Source organism: Bos indicus, chromosome 12 (genome assembly GCF_029378745.1).
Source record: "Bos indicus isolate NIAB-ARS_2022 breed Sahiwal x Tharparkar chromosome 12, NIAB-ARS_B.indTharparkar_mat_pri_1.0, whole genome shotgun sequence".
In the NCBI taxonomy this organism is placed as follows: domain Eukaryota; kingdom Metazoa; phylum Chordata; class Mammalia; order Artiodactyla; family Bovidae; genus Bos; species Bos indicus.
The window spans coordinates 29520470-29536307 of record NC_091771.1 but is presented as its reverse complement, the minus strand read 5'-3'; the positions used below and the strand labels follow the sequence as shown (position 1 = coordinate 29536307).

At 44.1% G+C, this 15838-nt stretch overlaps 1 protein-coding gene across 2 annotated transcripts in view; it reads left to right on the top strand.

Annotated features, from left to right (window-relative positions):
* The window catches only part of B3GLCT (beta 3-glucosyltransferase), a 118187-nt gene that overhangs the window by 65998 nt on the left and 36351 nt on the right, over positions 1 to 15838 (top strand). For both annotated transcript variants that reach the window (XM_019971744.2, XM_070800205.1), the window contains exons 8-10: positions 2204 to 2267; positions 9127 to 9246; positions 11111 to 11180. In XM_019971744.2, the coding sequence (XP_019827303.2) occupies positions 2204 to 2267; positions 9127 to 9246; positions 11111 to 11180 (254 nt within the window). The remainder of the gene's footprint in view (positions 1 to 2203; positions 2268 to 9126; positions 9247 to 11110; positions 11181 to 15838) is intronic.

The following is a 15838-nucleotide window of genomic DNA, read 5'->3' as shown; positions in this document are numbered from 1 at the left end:
TTGATTAACCATCACTGGTTCTGGCAGAGTCCATGGGTTGCTAAAGGCAGCCACTTACAGATGCCAGCATACACACTGATCTGTCTCCAGTCAATCAGTGCTCATCTTAAAGAGAGTCTCTCAGTGGCTGTCGCTTTCTGTCCTTCTCTGGTTTTCCTCAAAGGAAAATGTACAAGAACTGAATGAGAAAGAAACCTGGAAAGTCAGGAGTAGAGAGCCTGTTTAGGGTGGCAGTTCAGAGGTGTTTATTAAGGGGCAGGGGTGGCATGGCCGTCTGACATTGGCATCTGATCACAGCCCCTGTTTCTTGCCTGTGGCGGTAAGCTCAGGTATGACTTGTTTTTGGTCTTTGGAGTCTGAATATGGTCTGATCAGATTTTGAAGGCACTTGTCATGAGTCCAGATTCCAAAGTTAACTTGAAAGAGTTTATTTATAAAAACTGGCTCCAACCAAGCAGAATTCGAGCTGGGCAAGATTCCGTGCCAGGGCAGGTTTTTTCCTCTTAATATATATCAGAAATGTACTGAGAATGCAGTCTCTTTATGTAACATCCTCACCCACTCCTGCTCATGGTCCGTGTGCAGATATCCAGCAGGAATGTGACAGAGATTCTTTCGGGCTTTTTTAGGGCTGTCGGCCATCAAGCCACATTCGTATCAGCCGTAAAAACCAGTGCTTTATAACTAAACGTAAATTACAACCTGTGTCTTCCTCCTTTATCTCTGTATGACACAGGGCGTCTAAAGCCTGTGCCCTGTGACAGCCTGGAGGGATGCGGTGGGCAGGGAGGTGGGGGGGTTCAGGATTGAGGGGACACATGTATGCCTGTGGCCAATTCATGTTGATACATGGCAAAAACTAGCACAATATTATATTTATCCTCCAGTTAAAATTTCTTAAAAAAGAAATATTTGTGCTTCAGCCAGGCTGAAAACTCAGTAAGGACTTTGGAAATTTGTTACTACTTTTCTTTTTAAAATCACTATGATTTCTTTTCAGTTAAAATATTTATTAGGTGAAAGTGTTAGTCGCTTAGTCATGTCCAACTCTTTGCGACTTCGTGGACTGTAGCCCGCCAGGCTCCTCTGTCCATGGGATTTTCCAGGCAAGAATACTGGAGTGGGTTGCCATGCCCTCCTCCAGGGGATCTTCCCGAACCAGGGATCGAGCCCGGGTTTCCTGTGTTATAGGCAGATTCTTTAGCATCTGAGCCACCAGGGAATATTTATTAGGAGGTTTGTAGTTGAAATGAGGGGTCCTGCCTCTAGTCCTGTAACAAGCATAGAACCATGTGGCATCTGAGTGGTCTTGGTAAGTGTGTAATTCTCTCTCTCAGCTTGGAATCAAGGAACACACTGGTATTTGCTCTCACCCATCCAGGCTGCTCACTGAGCACTGGGTTCAGGGGGCAGTGGGCTGCGTTGGGGTGCACAGCAGGAGCCGTGTAGAGGGTGTTGTGGGGCTGCTGTGTGTGATGGATCAATGGGCTGTGCTTCCCACTCTGGGAGCGGAGGAAGCTTCTGTTTAGTCTTGAGGGAAAGTCTGGAAGCCCTTGAATTTGGTCTTAAAGAAAAGGCTGCCAGGCGAAGGTTGGGTCGGGGTGAACTGGGCCAGGGGTGTGCTCTGGGGGTGGCAGGAGGGTGCTGAGGAGCCAGGGATTCTAGAGCCTGGTGGGGTTTGGGGCATTATTCTGTGTTGAAAAGAGCCATTAATAATTTTTTGAAGCAAGAAAATAACTTGAAACTGTTATTCTTTCCTGAAACCATCTGCTCTCTCCCCCTGAAAACTCCACAAACTGTAGTTCATTAGGGTCATTAAAAACAGGAGACTGAAACGCAGCAACTTGTGTTTCCTTGTCGTGCAAGCTTCTTTGCTTTCCCTTTCTGTATTCAGTCAAGGATTATCAAGAGTTCACACACTTGATGGCTTTTTGAAAGCCATTATTGTGTCGTATTGTGTTTTATTTTACTTTCCAGGTGTTCATACAGTGAAACCTATGTTTGCAACAGGTCTTACCTTCATTTCCTGGTGCACAAATAATTCTGTTTCCATAGTCCTTTGCTTTAAGGAAATGAAAGTCTTACTTTTACCTTAAAATTTCTACTTTTGTTTTCAAATATTAGAAAGTCTCAAGAATGTATTATTCTTGTTTGATGCCTGTTTTGGTTTTTAAAAAACCTCACATTATCTCTTATTTTCTAGGCTTACAAAGAGATTAAAGAGTGAATCCCTGAAATCTGACTTCACGATAGATTTAAAACATGAGGTGGGTCATGAATTTGTTTGGTTAAAAGTCTTTGTAATCAAGAAACTGTGTCTTTTTATATGGTAATAAGATCATACACATTGATAATTACCTTAAACATAAATAGGTTTAATTCTCCAACCAGAAGACAAAGGCTGGCAGATGAAAACCCCTGCATCTTTGCACTTCCACTTAGCACATCACTCCACTTAACCCCCCAAACTGTAGGTAATTATTTTATAGTGTTAGGTTAATTATATTTCCATTATGGCTTTTAATTGTAATTATTTTTTGTCTGGCTATTCATTGTGAAAACTGATAAACATCTTTTACTTTTGTGATTACGTAATATTATTCACTTAATACCATTATATTATGATTGATTAACAGAAAATAGTAGAATTCTATATTACTAAAGTGAAAGTGTTAGTCACTTAGTTGTGTCTGACTCTTTGCGACCCCACGGACTGTAGCCCACCAGGCTCCTCTGTCCATGGGATTTTCCAGGCAAGAGTACTGGGGTGGGTTGCCTTCTCCCCTGGAGAAGGATCTTCCCGATCTAGGGATCAAACCTAGGTCTCTTGCATTGCAGGTGGGTTCTTTACTTCCTGAGCCACCAGGGAAGCCAGAGGTGAATGTTTAAAAAACTTGCCAAAATGTCATTAAAATACCTCTGGTCTAATTTGGTGCTTTGGTTGCTCTTACGCCGCCATTGTGTCCCTGTGCTGGCGCCCTACAGCAGGATGGAGCCATCTGGTCCCCTGGCACTTAGTGGACACTGGTCGGTAGGGATCCTGAGGCAGGTGGCAGGCGTGCCATCGTGAATCCAGTAATCTCTGATCATCTCTCTGTGCATCTTATTCGTGGGTACATCTGATGGCCAACCCTCCTTTCCCTCCAGAGAATTCTGACTCTCAGGACATTGGGGTCAGTCATGACACATAACTCAATCCAGCAGCACTGGCAGCCTGCCAGGAACAGAAAGGGCACTCGAAGTATTTTCATTTCAGGGGTGTTTTTAAATTATGAAAATACATGTCAGAAATCATTCTTTTCCATGAGAGGGAGGGAATGACTGGTTGAAAGCCAGGGTCTGTCTAGATTTTTAATGAATAATCAGCTCAGGTATAGATCCCCAGGTTTGGGAGCTTATGGAACATTAAATAACACACATAAAAAGAAAAAAAAGCTCTTAACATACCTGAAAGGTATAACCATCAGTCAGAATATCTGTGTTTAAGAGAGAGAGCTTGACTGGTTGCCTGGTGTCTCCCCAAGAGGACCCTGCTTTATTCTCACCAGAGTGAATAGCTTTCTTGAGTCCTCTCCCTTGCCCCCTTTTCTTCATCATTTTATAATGTAGGAATGTGTCTCTGAATATATACTGTGTAGTTTTGCGTCCTTCTGGGCTTCATTTAAGCAGAACTGTACCATGAATATGATTATAATTTGATTTGAAACTCATCTGTGTTGCTGTGTGCAGCTGTAATGAGTTTATCCTCACTGTCTGCAGCAGCCTGTCTCAGGACTATCCCATGGTGCCTTTGCCCAGCCTCCTGGTAGTGGGCCTCTGGGTCACTCCTGGCTTTTTGCTATTACAGTCACTGCTTCTGTGAACATTTTTTACACATGTCATGGTGATCATCTGTAAGAGTTTCTCTATAGCAGAAGCTTTTAGATTGTTTTGTGACTGGGACTCACTTTAAATATACGTTTTTCACTGTGACTCAGTGTACTTGTGTGTTGTTCTTGTGTTTTGTTATTGATTTCCAGCTTAGCACGACTGGTCTGTATAACAGTCATTTGAAATATTTTTAGGCTTAACGCTAAGACCGGATTCATGTTCAGTTTTTACAAATGGAGAAAAGGGTAAATGTGCTCTGATTGGAGGGTATATTAGTCTCTTCATATCTACTGGGGCTTCCCTGGTGGCTCAGATGGTAAAGAATCCACCAGCAATGCAGGAGACCTGGGTTTGACCGCTGGTTCAATAAGATCCCCTGGAGGAGGGCATGGCTGCCCACTCCAGTATTCTTGCCTGGAGAATCCCATGGACAGAGGAGCCTGGCAGGCTAGAGTCCACGGGGTTGCAAAGAGTTGGACACGACTGAGTGACTCACACTTTCACTTATATCTGTTAAAGAAGAAATAGATACATCAGTTAATCCTGTGTGCTTTTCATGTATCTCCTCCCTCTCTCCCTTCCTCCTTTTTTTTGTTTTGTCTGCTTGATACGTCATCTACTAAGGGAGGGTACGAAACGCTTCCCTCTGAGTGGCGACAGTGACTCCTTGTGGAGCTGCCAGCTCTTGCTGTTTATAGTCTGGGGCCATGTCAGTAAGAAGCATGCGGGTTTAGACTTGTCATGTTCTCTTGGTAAAGTTTTCTTTATCTCTAGGAATGCTCGTTGCCTCAGTGTTCATCTGTTGACAGGAACACTTCCATACTAGCTTTCGTTTGGTGTTTGCCTCATAAGTGTTTTTCATCTTTTTTCTTTCAGTACTTCCATGTCCTCCATCTTTTGATGTGTTTCTCTTGAAGAGGATATGCTTATCTTTTTCTCCCAGTTTGACAACCTTTATCTTCAAACCATGTAGCAAATTTACATTGACATTTTTCAGATTTGTTGTCTGTCGCTTAGTCGTGACTGACACTTTTGTGACCCTGTAGACTGTAGCCCACCAGGCTCCTCTATCCATTGGATTTTGCAGGCAAGAATATGCGGTGGGTTGCCATTCCCTGCTCCAGGGGATCTTCCCGACCGGGGATCGAGCCCATGTTTCCTGCTTTGCACCTTCGTTCTCCCTCCCATTTTTCTTTTTCTAACCCTAACCCTTTTGGAAGTTCAGTCTCCGTGTCTGTTTCTTAATGGTTATTTTAAACATTTTAACATGTATGCTTAACCTTGTTGTTTAGTCATTAAGTCTTGTCTGACTCTTTGCCACGCCATGGGCTGCCACACGCCAGGCTCCTCTGTTCTCCACTGTTTCCCGGAGTTTGCTCAAATTCAAGTCCATTGAATTGGTGATGCTTACCTAACCATGGCTAATTAATCAATATCCTGAAAATTTAAGGACCTGAGAACATATCCCTCTCTCAGTTTGATGCTCTTTTGTCCAGTAGCTTTGTTCTGTCGTTCCTTTTAAATCTGCAGCTCGGATGTTGTCACTTTATGCGGTTACCATTTGCATTAACTTAAACCCTGTATTTCTTCACTCTTTTGTTTTGCTTCTGGACCCTGCTAATGGAGATCATTGTTATTCTTCCTGAAGTATATCATTCAGAATTTCCTTTTTAGTGGGGTGGCAAATTCTCAGGTTTCCCTTTAAAGATACTTTGTTTCAACTTTGTTCTTGAGACATAATCACATTGTGTATTCGAGTCAGGGTTGTGAGACTTTTCTCATCACAGCAGTGCCGCTCCCCTGTGCCCTTTCTTCTGTTACTGCTGTTGTGTTGGGTGATAAGCCATCACTCGCACGTGGGTCCTTTGTAGCGAGTCTGCTGTTTCTCTGGCTGCTTTTAAGATTGCTCTTTGTCTTTGGTGTTCTGCGGTTTTCACTTGTTCAGTCACTCAGTCGTGTCTGGCTCTTTGCGACCCCATGGACTGCAGCACGCCACTCTTCCCATCTTTCACTGCCTCCCAGAGCTCACTCAAACTCATGTCTATTGAGTCAGTGATGCCATCCAACCATCTCATTCTCTGTCACCCGCTTCTCCTCCTGTCCTCAATCTTTCCCAGCATCAGGGTCTTTTCCAATGAGTCAGCTCTTCACATCAGGTGGCCAAAGTATTGGAACTCCAGCTTCAACAACAGTCCTCCCAATGAATATTCAGGGTTGATTTCCTTTTGGATTTCCTTATTTAATCGTCTTGCTGTCCAGGGGACTCTCAGGAGTCTTCTCCAGCACCAGAGTTTGAAAGCATTAATTCTTTGGTGCTCAGCCTTCCTTATGGTCCAACTGTCACATCCATACATGACTACTGGAAAAATCATAGCTTTTACTGGATGGACCTTTGTTGGCAAAGTAATATCTCTGCTTTTTAATACTGTCTAGGTTTGTCGTAGCTTTTCTTCCAAGGAGCAGTTTCACTATGGTGTGTGTGTGTGTGTATGTATAGAGAGTTTCCCTGGTGGCTCAGACGGTAAAGAATCTGCCTGCAATGTAGGAGACCCAGGTTCAATCCCTGGGTCTGAAAGATCCCCTGGAGAAGGGAATAGATACCCACTGCAGTAGTCTTGTCTGGAGAATTCCATGGACAGAAGAGCCTGGCAGGCTGCAGTCCATGGGGTCACAAAGAGTCAGACATGACTGAGCGACTAACATATACACACACACATGCACACACATACACCATATACTTTATTTTCTTGGGCTCCAAAATCACTGCAGATGGTGAATGCAGCCATGAAATTCAAAGACACTTGCTGCTTGGAAGGAAAGCTATGAAAAACCTAGACAGCATATTAAAAAGCAGAGACTTTACTTTGCCAACAAAGGTCCGTCCAATCAAAGGTATGGTTTTTCTAGTAGTCATGTATAGATGTGAGAGTTGGGCCATAAAGGCTGAGTGCTGGAGAAATGATGCTCTTGAACTGTGGTGTTGGAGAAGATTCTTGAGAGTCCCTTGGACTGCAAGGAGATTAAACCAGTCAGTCCTAAAGGAAATCAACCCTGAATATTCATTGGAAGGACTGATGCTGAAACTGAAGCTCCAGTACTTTGGCCACCTGATGCAAAGAGCCTACTCATTGGAAAAGACCCCTGGGAAAAATAGAAGGCAGGAGGAGAAGGGGACGACAGAGGATGAGATGGTTGGATGGCATCACCGACTCAATGGACATGAGTCTGAACAAGCTCTGGGAGACAATGAAGGATGGGGAAGCCTGGCGTGCTGCAGTTGCAGAGTTGGACATGACAAGCGACTGAACAGCAACACCAGTGTCTAGACGCAGACTATTTTTTTTCTCCTCTTACTTAGTATTCATTGGACCTTTCTATGATAGAATTGTTAAGCAATTAAAAAAAATTCTCAGCCACTGTCTTTTCAACTATTTTCTCCTCCCCTCTGTTACTCTTTCTGGAACTTTAGATATATGCTAGAGGTTTGCACTTCTCTTTCATGTTCCCCATCTCTGTTTCTTGCTGAGATACAGTTCAGATAATTTGGGGGGCTTCATCTTTTAGTTCCCTAGTTTTTATTCAGCTGTGTCTAGGATAGACTGCTTATCCTTACCATTAAAATGTTCATTTTCAGCTTGTATTTTTCCTGTCTGATGTTTTAGATATTTCTTTTTCAAATTTGCTTTCCTGTGTAATCTTCCAGAAATTTTGCTCATGTTTTAAAGTTTTTCTTTATAAAAACATATGAAACAGTAGTTTTCTAATCTGTGTGCTTGATCACTCTGATCCCTGGATTCTTTTGGGTGGGCCTGGTTAAGCTGTGTCCGCTGGCTCTCGCTCTTCATCTCCTGTCTTTGTTTTACTTTCTGTGATCTTTCTGAGTGCTCTTGCTCCTGGGGACTTCGCCTGTGACAGTCTGCGAGTCCTATTAAGGTTGCAGGCTCCTCAGTAAGGCTTTGCGTTAGCTTTTGCCAACTTGCTAGAGACTCATACTGACTCAGGGCCACTCTGTTTAAGGTATTTTTGGACTATGTAGGTGACAGATTAGGGAGGCCTGGATCTTGGTTACAAAATCTCAGGATAGCTGGAGATGATTTTTCCCCATCTAGTGCCAAAGTCCCAGCTTCATGTGGGGGTTTGCTGTTAGACACCCCCACTTGGGTGGGTCACAGGCTTTATTCTCTTTAACACATATCAGAACCTCAGCATGCCCAGGACCCAGCTGGTGCCTGCGAGGGAAAGCGACCCTCAGGGACCGTCTCTCCCAGGTTCTCACTTTCCAGTTTTGTCTTTGTGAGCTCTACGTTTTATGCCAGTTTAGCAGTACATTAAAAAGCTTTTAAAGATATTTTATGCAGTATTTTTAGATAGTTTCAGCCCTTTGGTTATTCAGGGTGTGTAATTACCATCCTGCAGGAAACCAGAGTCACGATGATCTTACGTTTTATCTTTCTCTGTGATGCTTTAGAATCCTTAAAATAGCTTCCCTGCAATTGCTTATGACAGTTTTGAGATCTTTTGGAGGTCGGAATATTGATTCTCTTTTAAAAGAATTAATGTATTGGCCACACAGTCTTTGCTGCTGCTCAGTGGCTTTTCTCTGTGCTTTTTGCAGTGCACGGGCTGCTCATTGCGGGGGCTTCTCCTGTTGCAGAGCACAGGCTCTAGGCCTGCGGGCTTAGTTGCAGCACATTGACTCGGTAGTTGGTGCATGGGCTTAGTTGCCTTGTGGCACGTGGGGTCTTCCTGGACCAGGGATTGAACTCCTGTCCCCCGCATTGGCAGGTGGATTCTTAACCACTGGACCACCAGGGAAGTCCCCCAGGATATTGATTCTTAATTGTTTATGGTTAATAAAAGATTTGATTGCTCTACATGGAATTACTGTCTTGGTGTGTGCTGTGAAGTCACTTCAGTCATGACTGACTCTTTGCAACCCCATGGACTGTAGCCCCACCAGGCTTCTCTGTCCCTGGGATTCTCCAGGCAAGAATAATGGAGTGGGTTGCCATGCCCGCCTCCAGGGGATCTTCCTGACCCAGGGATCGAACCCGTGTCTCTTACGTCTCCCTCCTTGGCAGGCAGGTTCTTTACCACTAGCGCCACCTATTGGGAAGCCTGCAGAATGCTGCCATGTAGATGTGGTTCAGTGTGATGTTTGCTAGAGAAGGGGAGGTGTAGCTTTCCCTGGAGACGCGGCGTACCTCCGTGCACGGTGGTGTTGGCTCTCATTCACGCCGGTTTCCTGTGTGACAGATCGCGCTCTACATCTGGGATGGAGGAGATGGACTCCCGCTCACGCCCGTGCCCGAGTTCTGTACAGACATTGTGGGCTCCTCCTGCGCCACCTCTTTCCAGTCTTCCCTGCCGCTTTGTGTGAGTAACAGAAGGACAGCTTCCTCGTGTGTCAAAGGGAAACATACATGTTGTGCATGATGTTGCCCTAGCAGTTCACACACTGATCAAACACCGCCACTTGCCATGTGCCCCGTGAGAACTATATATCACGTTTCTAGGGATGATAGCCCTGTAAGGTAAGCACCATTGTTACCCTATTGGACACAGGAGAAGGGGGCACCCCGGAGCTGCAGAGGCATGGCCCCTGAGTCAGTTCTTTGGTTGAAGGTATAGCACAGAGCTGCTGCAGTTCCTGGTGTGTTTCCTAGAAAGGCAGTGTCAGACATTTCCAGTTGTTCCCAAGCCCTCTCCTGAAGCCCACCTCTACCCTCCTCTCAGCCAGCGACCCCACTCCAACCTCACCTGAGACTGTCCAGAACTTTGAGAATGCACCGGCTCATGGTGGGCCCTCGGTCCAGTCCCCAGGATGAACCCAAAGACCACACTCAGCTGGGTGGTTAGCAGCCCTTCCTCGTAAGGATAAGCAGGTTCACCGCCTCATTTCCAAGTCATTGACACAGTGGTCTGGGTTGCATTTTCAAAGAGGAGTATGTGTATTCACACACACACACACACACACAGTAGCAGTGGGAGAGAATCTGTGCTGTTGGCATAGTACTTGAGAGGGAAATGTCTTTCTAGACTTTGTGCTTGCTTGTTCTCTAATGTTCTTCTGGAAAATCTGGAAGGGTTGACCTCCTAGTGCCTTGAGTGGCATGATGAAACTGCAGTTGCATGTCGCTGGAAACCAGCCCCAAATGATGCAGAATCAGGATTGAATGTCCCTACAGCCCTGAGATGGTGATAAAGGGGTCAGCCCCCGCCCTGGCCCCACTGTGAAGCGCCCACAGCCTAGGGGCCGGATTGTCCACAAGCCCCTCTGTGACCCCTTCATCTGAGCGACCAGCCTGGGCTGGAGCCAGCGCCCCCACCCCTGCGAGGTGTTTGACGTAATCCTGCCTTTGGCAGAGGACAGAGCACCGCTGTTGCCTAGACTTGCGTGGACCATTAAGGGCCATAAAAATACTGTAAACATCAAAGTGAGGTCAGGTTTCCTAAAGGGAGTCATCTCTTACTTTGCACTAAAACATCCTTCTACTTCTCTCTCCCTTTTAAAAAAATTTTTCACCAGCTGGAAAAAGGAAAGGGAAGGTAAACCAACACTTCCTGGGCACCTGTGATGTTCATAGTAAATAAATAGTAGTAATAAAAGCAGCTGTGCTGGTGGTTATCTCCCAATTTCCTGAATGAGCTGGAAATTTAGAGGACATTCGTCCAGGTGATGCAGGGGGGATGGCACAGCTGGGATTCTGGTCTCCGTCTGGCTATGAGTGAGTGAGTGAAAGTCATTCAAGTCATGTCTGACTCTTTGCGACCCATGGACTATACAGTCCATGGAATTCTCTAGGCCAGAATACTGGAGTGGGTAGCCTTTCCCTTCTCCAGGGGATCTTTCCAACCCAGGATCGAACCCAGGTCTCCCGCATTGCAGGCAGATTCTTTACCAGCTGAGCCACCAGGGAAGCCCAAGAATACTGGAGTGGGTAGCCTATTCCTTCTCCAGCAGATCTTCCCGACCCAGGAATCAAACCAGGGTCTCCCACATTGCAGGTGGATTCTTTACCACCTGAGCTATCAGGGAAGCCCCCCACCCCCCTACCCCACTGGCTGAGCAAAGCATTTGTGGTCCTCCAAGATACAGTCGTGCCCTGAAACTTGATTCTGGAGACAAGTTTGATGTCGCTGACATTGGTGAATTTGAATTCAAGAGCATGTGACAACTAATTTGGGTGTGCTGTTAAGATACATCGACTCATGTATGCATTTTTTTTTTTTTTTAAAGGGAAATCCAGTGAAGAAGGAGGATATTTTTGTTGCAGTGAAAACATGCAAGAAGTTTCATGGTGATAGAAGTATGTTTTTTTTTGGATTATTCATTTTTATTGAACTTTAAAAATCTACACTGCCTTAAAAAAAAAAAAGGACAAATCAAATATGAGCTCAGCTCAAGAAGGGGATAATGACAGATATATTATTGGAAGTGCAAGCAGTTATATAATCAGTCTTCCTCCTCATAGCACTTCAATCACCAAGATCAATTAGAAAAGACAATTTTGTGTTGCAACATGAGAGGCCGTGGCCCTTCTAAGGACTAATTAGAGCAGTGTTTTAAATTGGAAATGGAAATGCTCAGCTGTGGCAATCTCAGAGACTGTAAGTGGATAATAATCCATTTTGCAAAACAGTGTCCTGTTATGTCCAAGTGTGGACTCTGAGCTGTGAAGAATGAGAGGGGATTTCTCAAGGTAACGGAATGTCAGAGAGAATGTCTTTCTCACGCCGTTCCTTCTTTTTATATTTATTTCACACTCACACATCAGAACTTGTAAGTAAGGATGTGTATTTGCTCAAGTGTAGATATACAGAGAAAAGTAAAAAATGTTTGTCTTACAAGCCATGGTTCCTTCTTAAGGAAATCCTGCACATAGATGTTTCTATTTAATTTTTTGGTGCCATTCCAGAATTCTGCATTATGATGATACTGTTTTTTAAAAAGCCTATTTATAAATACATAATTTATCTGTTTTTTTCACCTTCAAACAGCACTTTTCTCAAGTCGAGGATTAGACAATCTTTTGCATTTTCTAATTTTAGCACATATTTTATTTTTTTTTCCATGAAAAGACTCTCAGTTTTACCAAGAGTGTGATATTTATAGAGGAGAGATTTCTAAACCAGCTGTCATTTTTGTGGGATTGGAGCTAAGTGGGGCATTTATATAATTTATGTGATAATATGATATTTACAAATGATGCTTTAAAGAGGAACATATTTTACAGATAAAAGAATATCATAATTTGGAATTATGGCATTGTTTAAGACACTGACATCAATTCAGGTCTGGTTATAGTCAACACTATCTTAAAAGTACGTTTGCTATAAACCTTCATGGTTACCTAAAATAGTCACAATAAATTCTAAGTCCTATTAAAATCAGTCTAAATAAAATATGCATTCATTATACAAGAAGTCCTAAAATACTATTAAAAATCAATATAGAACTTAAAAATTTCATTTTTCATAAGTTTAACCTAGGTTTAATATCCTTTTGTTTTTCACATAATCTGGAGGGACGATTTTTGATAAATACCTTTCATTAAAAAAATGTCAAGGGAACTGAACTAGACTGCTTTTCTTCTTCTTTTTTTTTTAAACAGCAAGCAGAAGTGCTCAAATTGATTTATTTGATCTTGAAGCTGCCTTTGGAGTATATATCAATGTTAGGAATGGGGGTGGTGGTATATTCTCTTTTGAAACACATTTTTCAAGTTGGCAGTAAAGTGGTAAAGTTGGGGATGGTCTCTGTTGTAGTTTTCATATTCTACAGAAATGAAAAAAAGAGTTAGCTAATTTTAATTTGGTCATTCTGAATAATCTAGTTTCAGTTCAGTTCAGTCGCTCAGTCGTGTCCGACTCTTTGCGACCCCATGAATCACAGCACGCCAGGCCTCCCTGTCCATCACCAACTCCCAGAGTTTACCCAGACTCACGTCCATCGAGTCAGTGATGCCATCCAGCCATCTCATCCTCTGTCGTCCCCTTCTCCTCCTGCCCCCAATCCCTCCCAGCATCAGAGTCTTTTCCAATGAGTCAACACTTCGCATGAGGTGGCCAAAGTACTGGAGTTTCAGCTTTAGCATCATTCCTTCCAAAGAAATCCCAGGGCTGATCTCCTTCACAATGGACTGGTTGGATCTCCTTGCAGTCCAAGGGACTCTCAAGAGTCTTCTCCAACACCACAGTTCAAAAGCATCAATTCTTCGGTGCTCAGCCTTCTTCACAGTCCAACTCTCACATCCATATGTGACCACAGGAAAAACCATAGCCTTGACTAGACGAACCTTTGTTGGCAAAGTAATGTCTCTGCTTTTGAATATGCTATCTAGGTTGGTCATAACTTTCCTTCCAAGGAGTAAGCGTCTTTTAATTTCATGGCTGCAGTCACCATCTGCAGTGATTTTGGAGCCCCTCAAAATAAAGTCTGACACTGTTTCCACTGTTTCCCCATCTATTTCCCATGAAGTGATGGGACCGGATGCCGTGATCTTAGTTTTCTGAATGTTGAGCTTTAAGCCAGCGTTTTCACTCTCCACTTTCACCTTCATCAAGAGGCTTTTTAGTTCCTCTTCACTTTCTGCCATAAGGGTGGTGTCATCTGCATATCTGAGGTTATTGAGATTTCTCCCAGCAATCTTGATTCTAGCTTGTGTTTCTTCCAGTCCAGCGTTTCTCATGATGTACTCTGCATATAAGTTAAATAAGTGGGATGACAATATACAGCCTTGACGTACTCTTTTCCTATTTGGAACCAGTCTGTTGTTCCATGTCCAGTTCTAACTGTTGCTTCCTTACCTGCATACAAATTTCTCAAGAGGCAGATCAGGTGGTCTGGTATTCCCATCTCTTGAAAAATTTTCCACAGTTTGTTGTGATCCACACAATCAAAGGCTTTGGCATAGTCAATCAAGCAGAAATAGATGTTTTTCTGGAACTCTCTTGCTTTTTCCATGATCCAGTGGATGTTGGCAATTTGATCTCTGATTCCTCTGCCTTTTCTAAAACCAGCTTGAACATCAGGAAGTTCACGGTTCACATATTGCTGAAGCCTGGCTTGGAGAATTTTGAGCATTACTTTGCTAGCGTGTGAGATGAGTGCAGTTGTGCGGTAGTTTGAGCATTCTTTGGCATTGCCTTTCTTTGGGATTGGAATGAAAACTGACCTTTTCCAGTCCTGTGGCCACTGCTGAGTTTTCCAAATTTGCTGGCATATTGAGTGCAGCACTTTCACAGCATCATCTTTCAGGATTTGAAATAGCTCAACTGGAATTCCATCACCTCCACTAGCTTTGTTTGTTTACTGCTTTCTTATTTTGCATAAGGTTATGATAATCCTTTCAGATATTTATGAAATGCTTTTGTATTTCAATTTTGAGTCAAAGGTTTATAAAAATTATAAAATCTTCCAAGTCTGTTAGGAGCATAAAGACCAAACCTCCCCAAACCAGATGAACTGATTTACTGCTATTAATTGGGTCTGAGGTCATTGAAGCCTGAGATCTAAAAGATATCTTGAGAACTTCGCAGTGGAGTTGCTGTGGCAGGCTGTCTTTAAACTTGGACATGTTTGTTTGAAAAGATAGTATAGGTGGCTGGATTTTAGGGACTCTGATGTCCATGTTGCCTGATGGACATGAAGTCTGCCAGGCCAGGGGGCTCTGGCCCCGCTTTTGGAAACCTAGTTCTGTCACCAGTTGGTCAAGAGAATTACCTGTAATCGTATTAGTTTTAGTCAACAGTGCCACAGTAACTGCTTCTAACTGCTAATCCTTTTTTTTTTTTAAACACGTTTTCTGGTGTTTTTCATTTTTTTTTTGAAAATCACAGTTTATGTATTTATAGTTGGCTGTTCCAGGTCTTCGTCGCCGGGTGTGGGCTTTCTCTAGCTGCGGTGATCGGGGGCTGCTCTCTAGGTGTGCAGGGCTTCTCACTGCAGTAGTTGGGGGCACAGGCTCTAGGGCGTGGGCTCAGTAGTTGCGGCACGTGGGCTCCGGAGCACAGGCCTGAGCAGTTGTGGTGCATGGGCTTAGTTGCCCCACGGCATGTGGAATCTTCCTGGACCAGGGACCAAACTCATGTCTCCTGCATTAGCAGGTGGATTCTTAACCACTGGACCACTAGGGAGGTCCCTTCACCTGTATTCTGTCATCTGATTTCATGTTGACAGCTCCCTGTGATGTGGTAATTACTGCTGTTCGCTTGATATAGCAGAGAAAGGAAGCTGACCATGGGACGACAGACTGGCCCAACTTCATGCGGACTGAGCAGAGGAGCAGGACTCAGGTTTTCTGGCCACGAACCCCCAGTTCCTTCTGCCACAGCAGAGCTGTGCTGTGACCTCTTTGTGTGTGTGTGCTCAATCACAGTCATGTCTGACTCTTTGCAACCCCTTGGACCACATGGGAGTTTCCAGGCAAGAATACTGGGGTGGGTTGCCATTTCCTCCTCCAGGGGATCTTTCCTGACCCAGGGATTGAATCCACATCTCCTGCATTGGCAGGTGGATTCTTTACCACTGCGCCACCTGGGAAGTTTTTTGGATGTGTTAGGAATGTAACGCTTGATGAATAGTATTTGATAGCTGTGTTGATTCTCTGCTGTGCTCAAGGTCAGATCTGACTTGGCTGGAAGCAGTGACAGGAGGCTTTTTACTTTCAGTAGCAGTGAGGACGGCCAGGACTTCAAATCTACAGATGATCTGAAACGCACACGGAGCTGGGGAGTCAGATGGCCCCCCGTCCTCGCATGTTACTGTGGCAGTCAAGCAGAATGCATGGACGTGGGGCTTTGCTTTTTCTTTCTGTACGCACTCTGGTAGAAACACTTGAGGTTACAGAAACCAGACAACAGTGAAGGAAGAAATAAACAGACCAGGCTGTGCTTATCTCTGAGCAGTTGAGTGCGCTGTCATTGACTTCCTTGGAGGCGGTTCTCACTGTCTATGCCCTGGGTT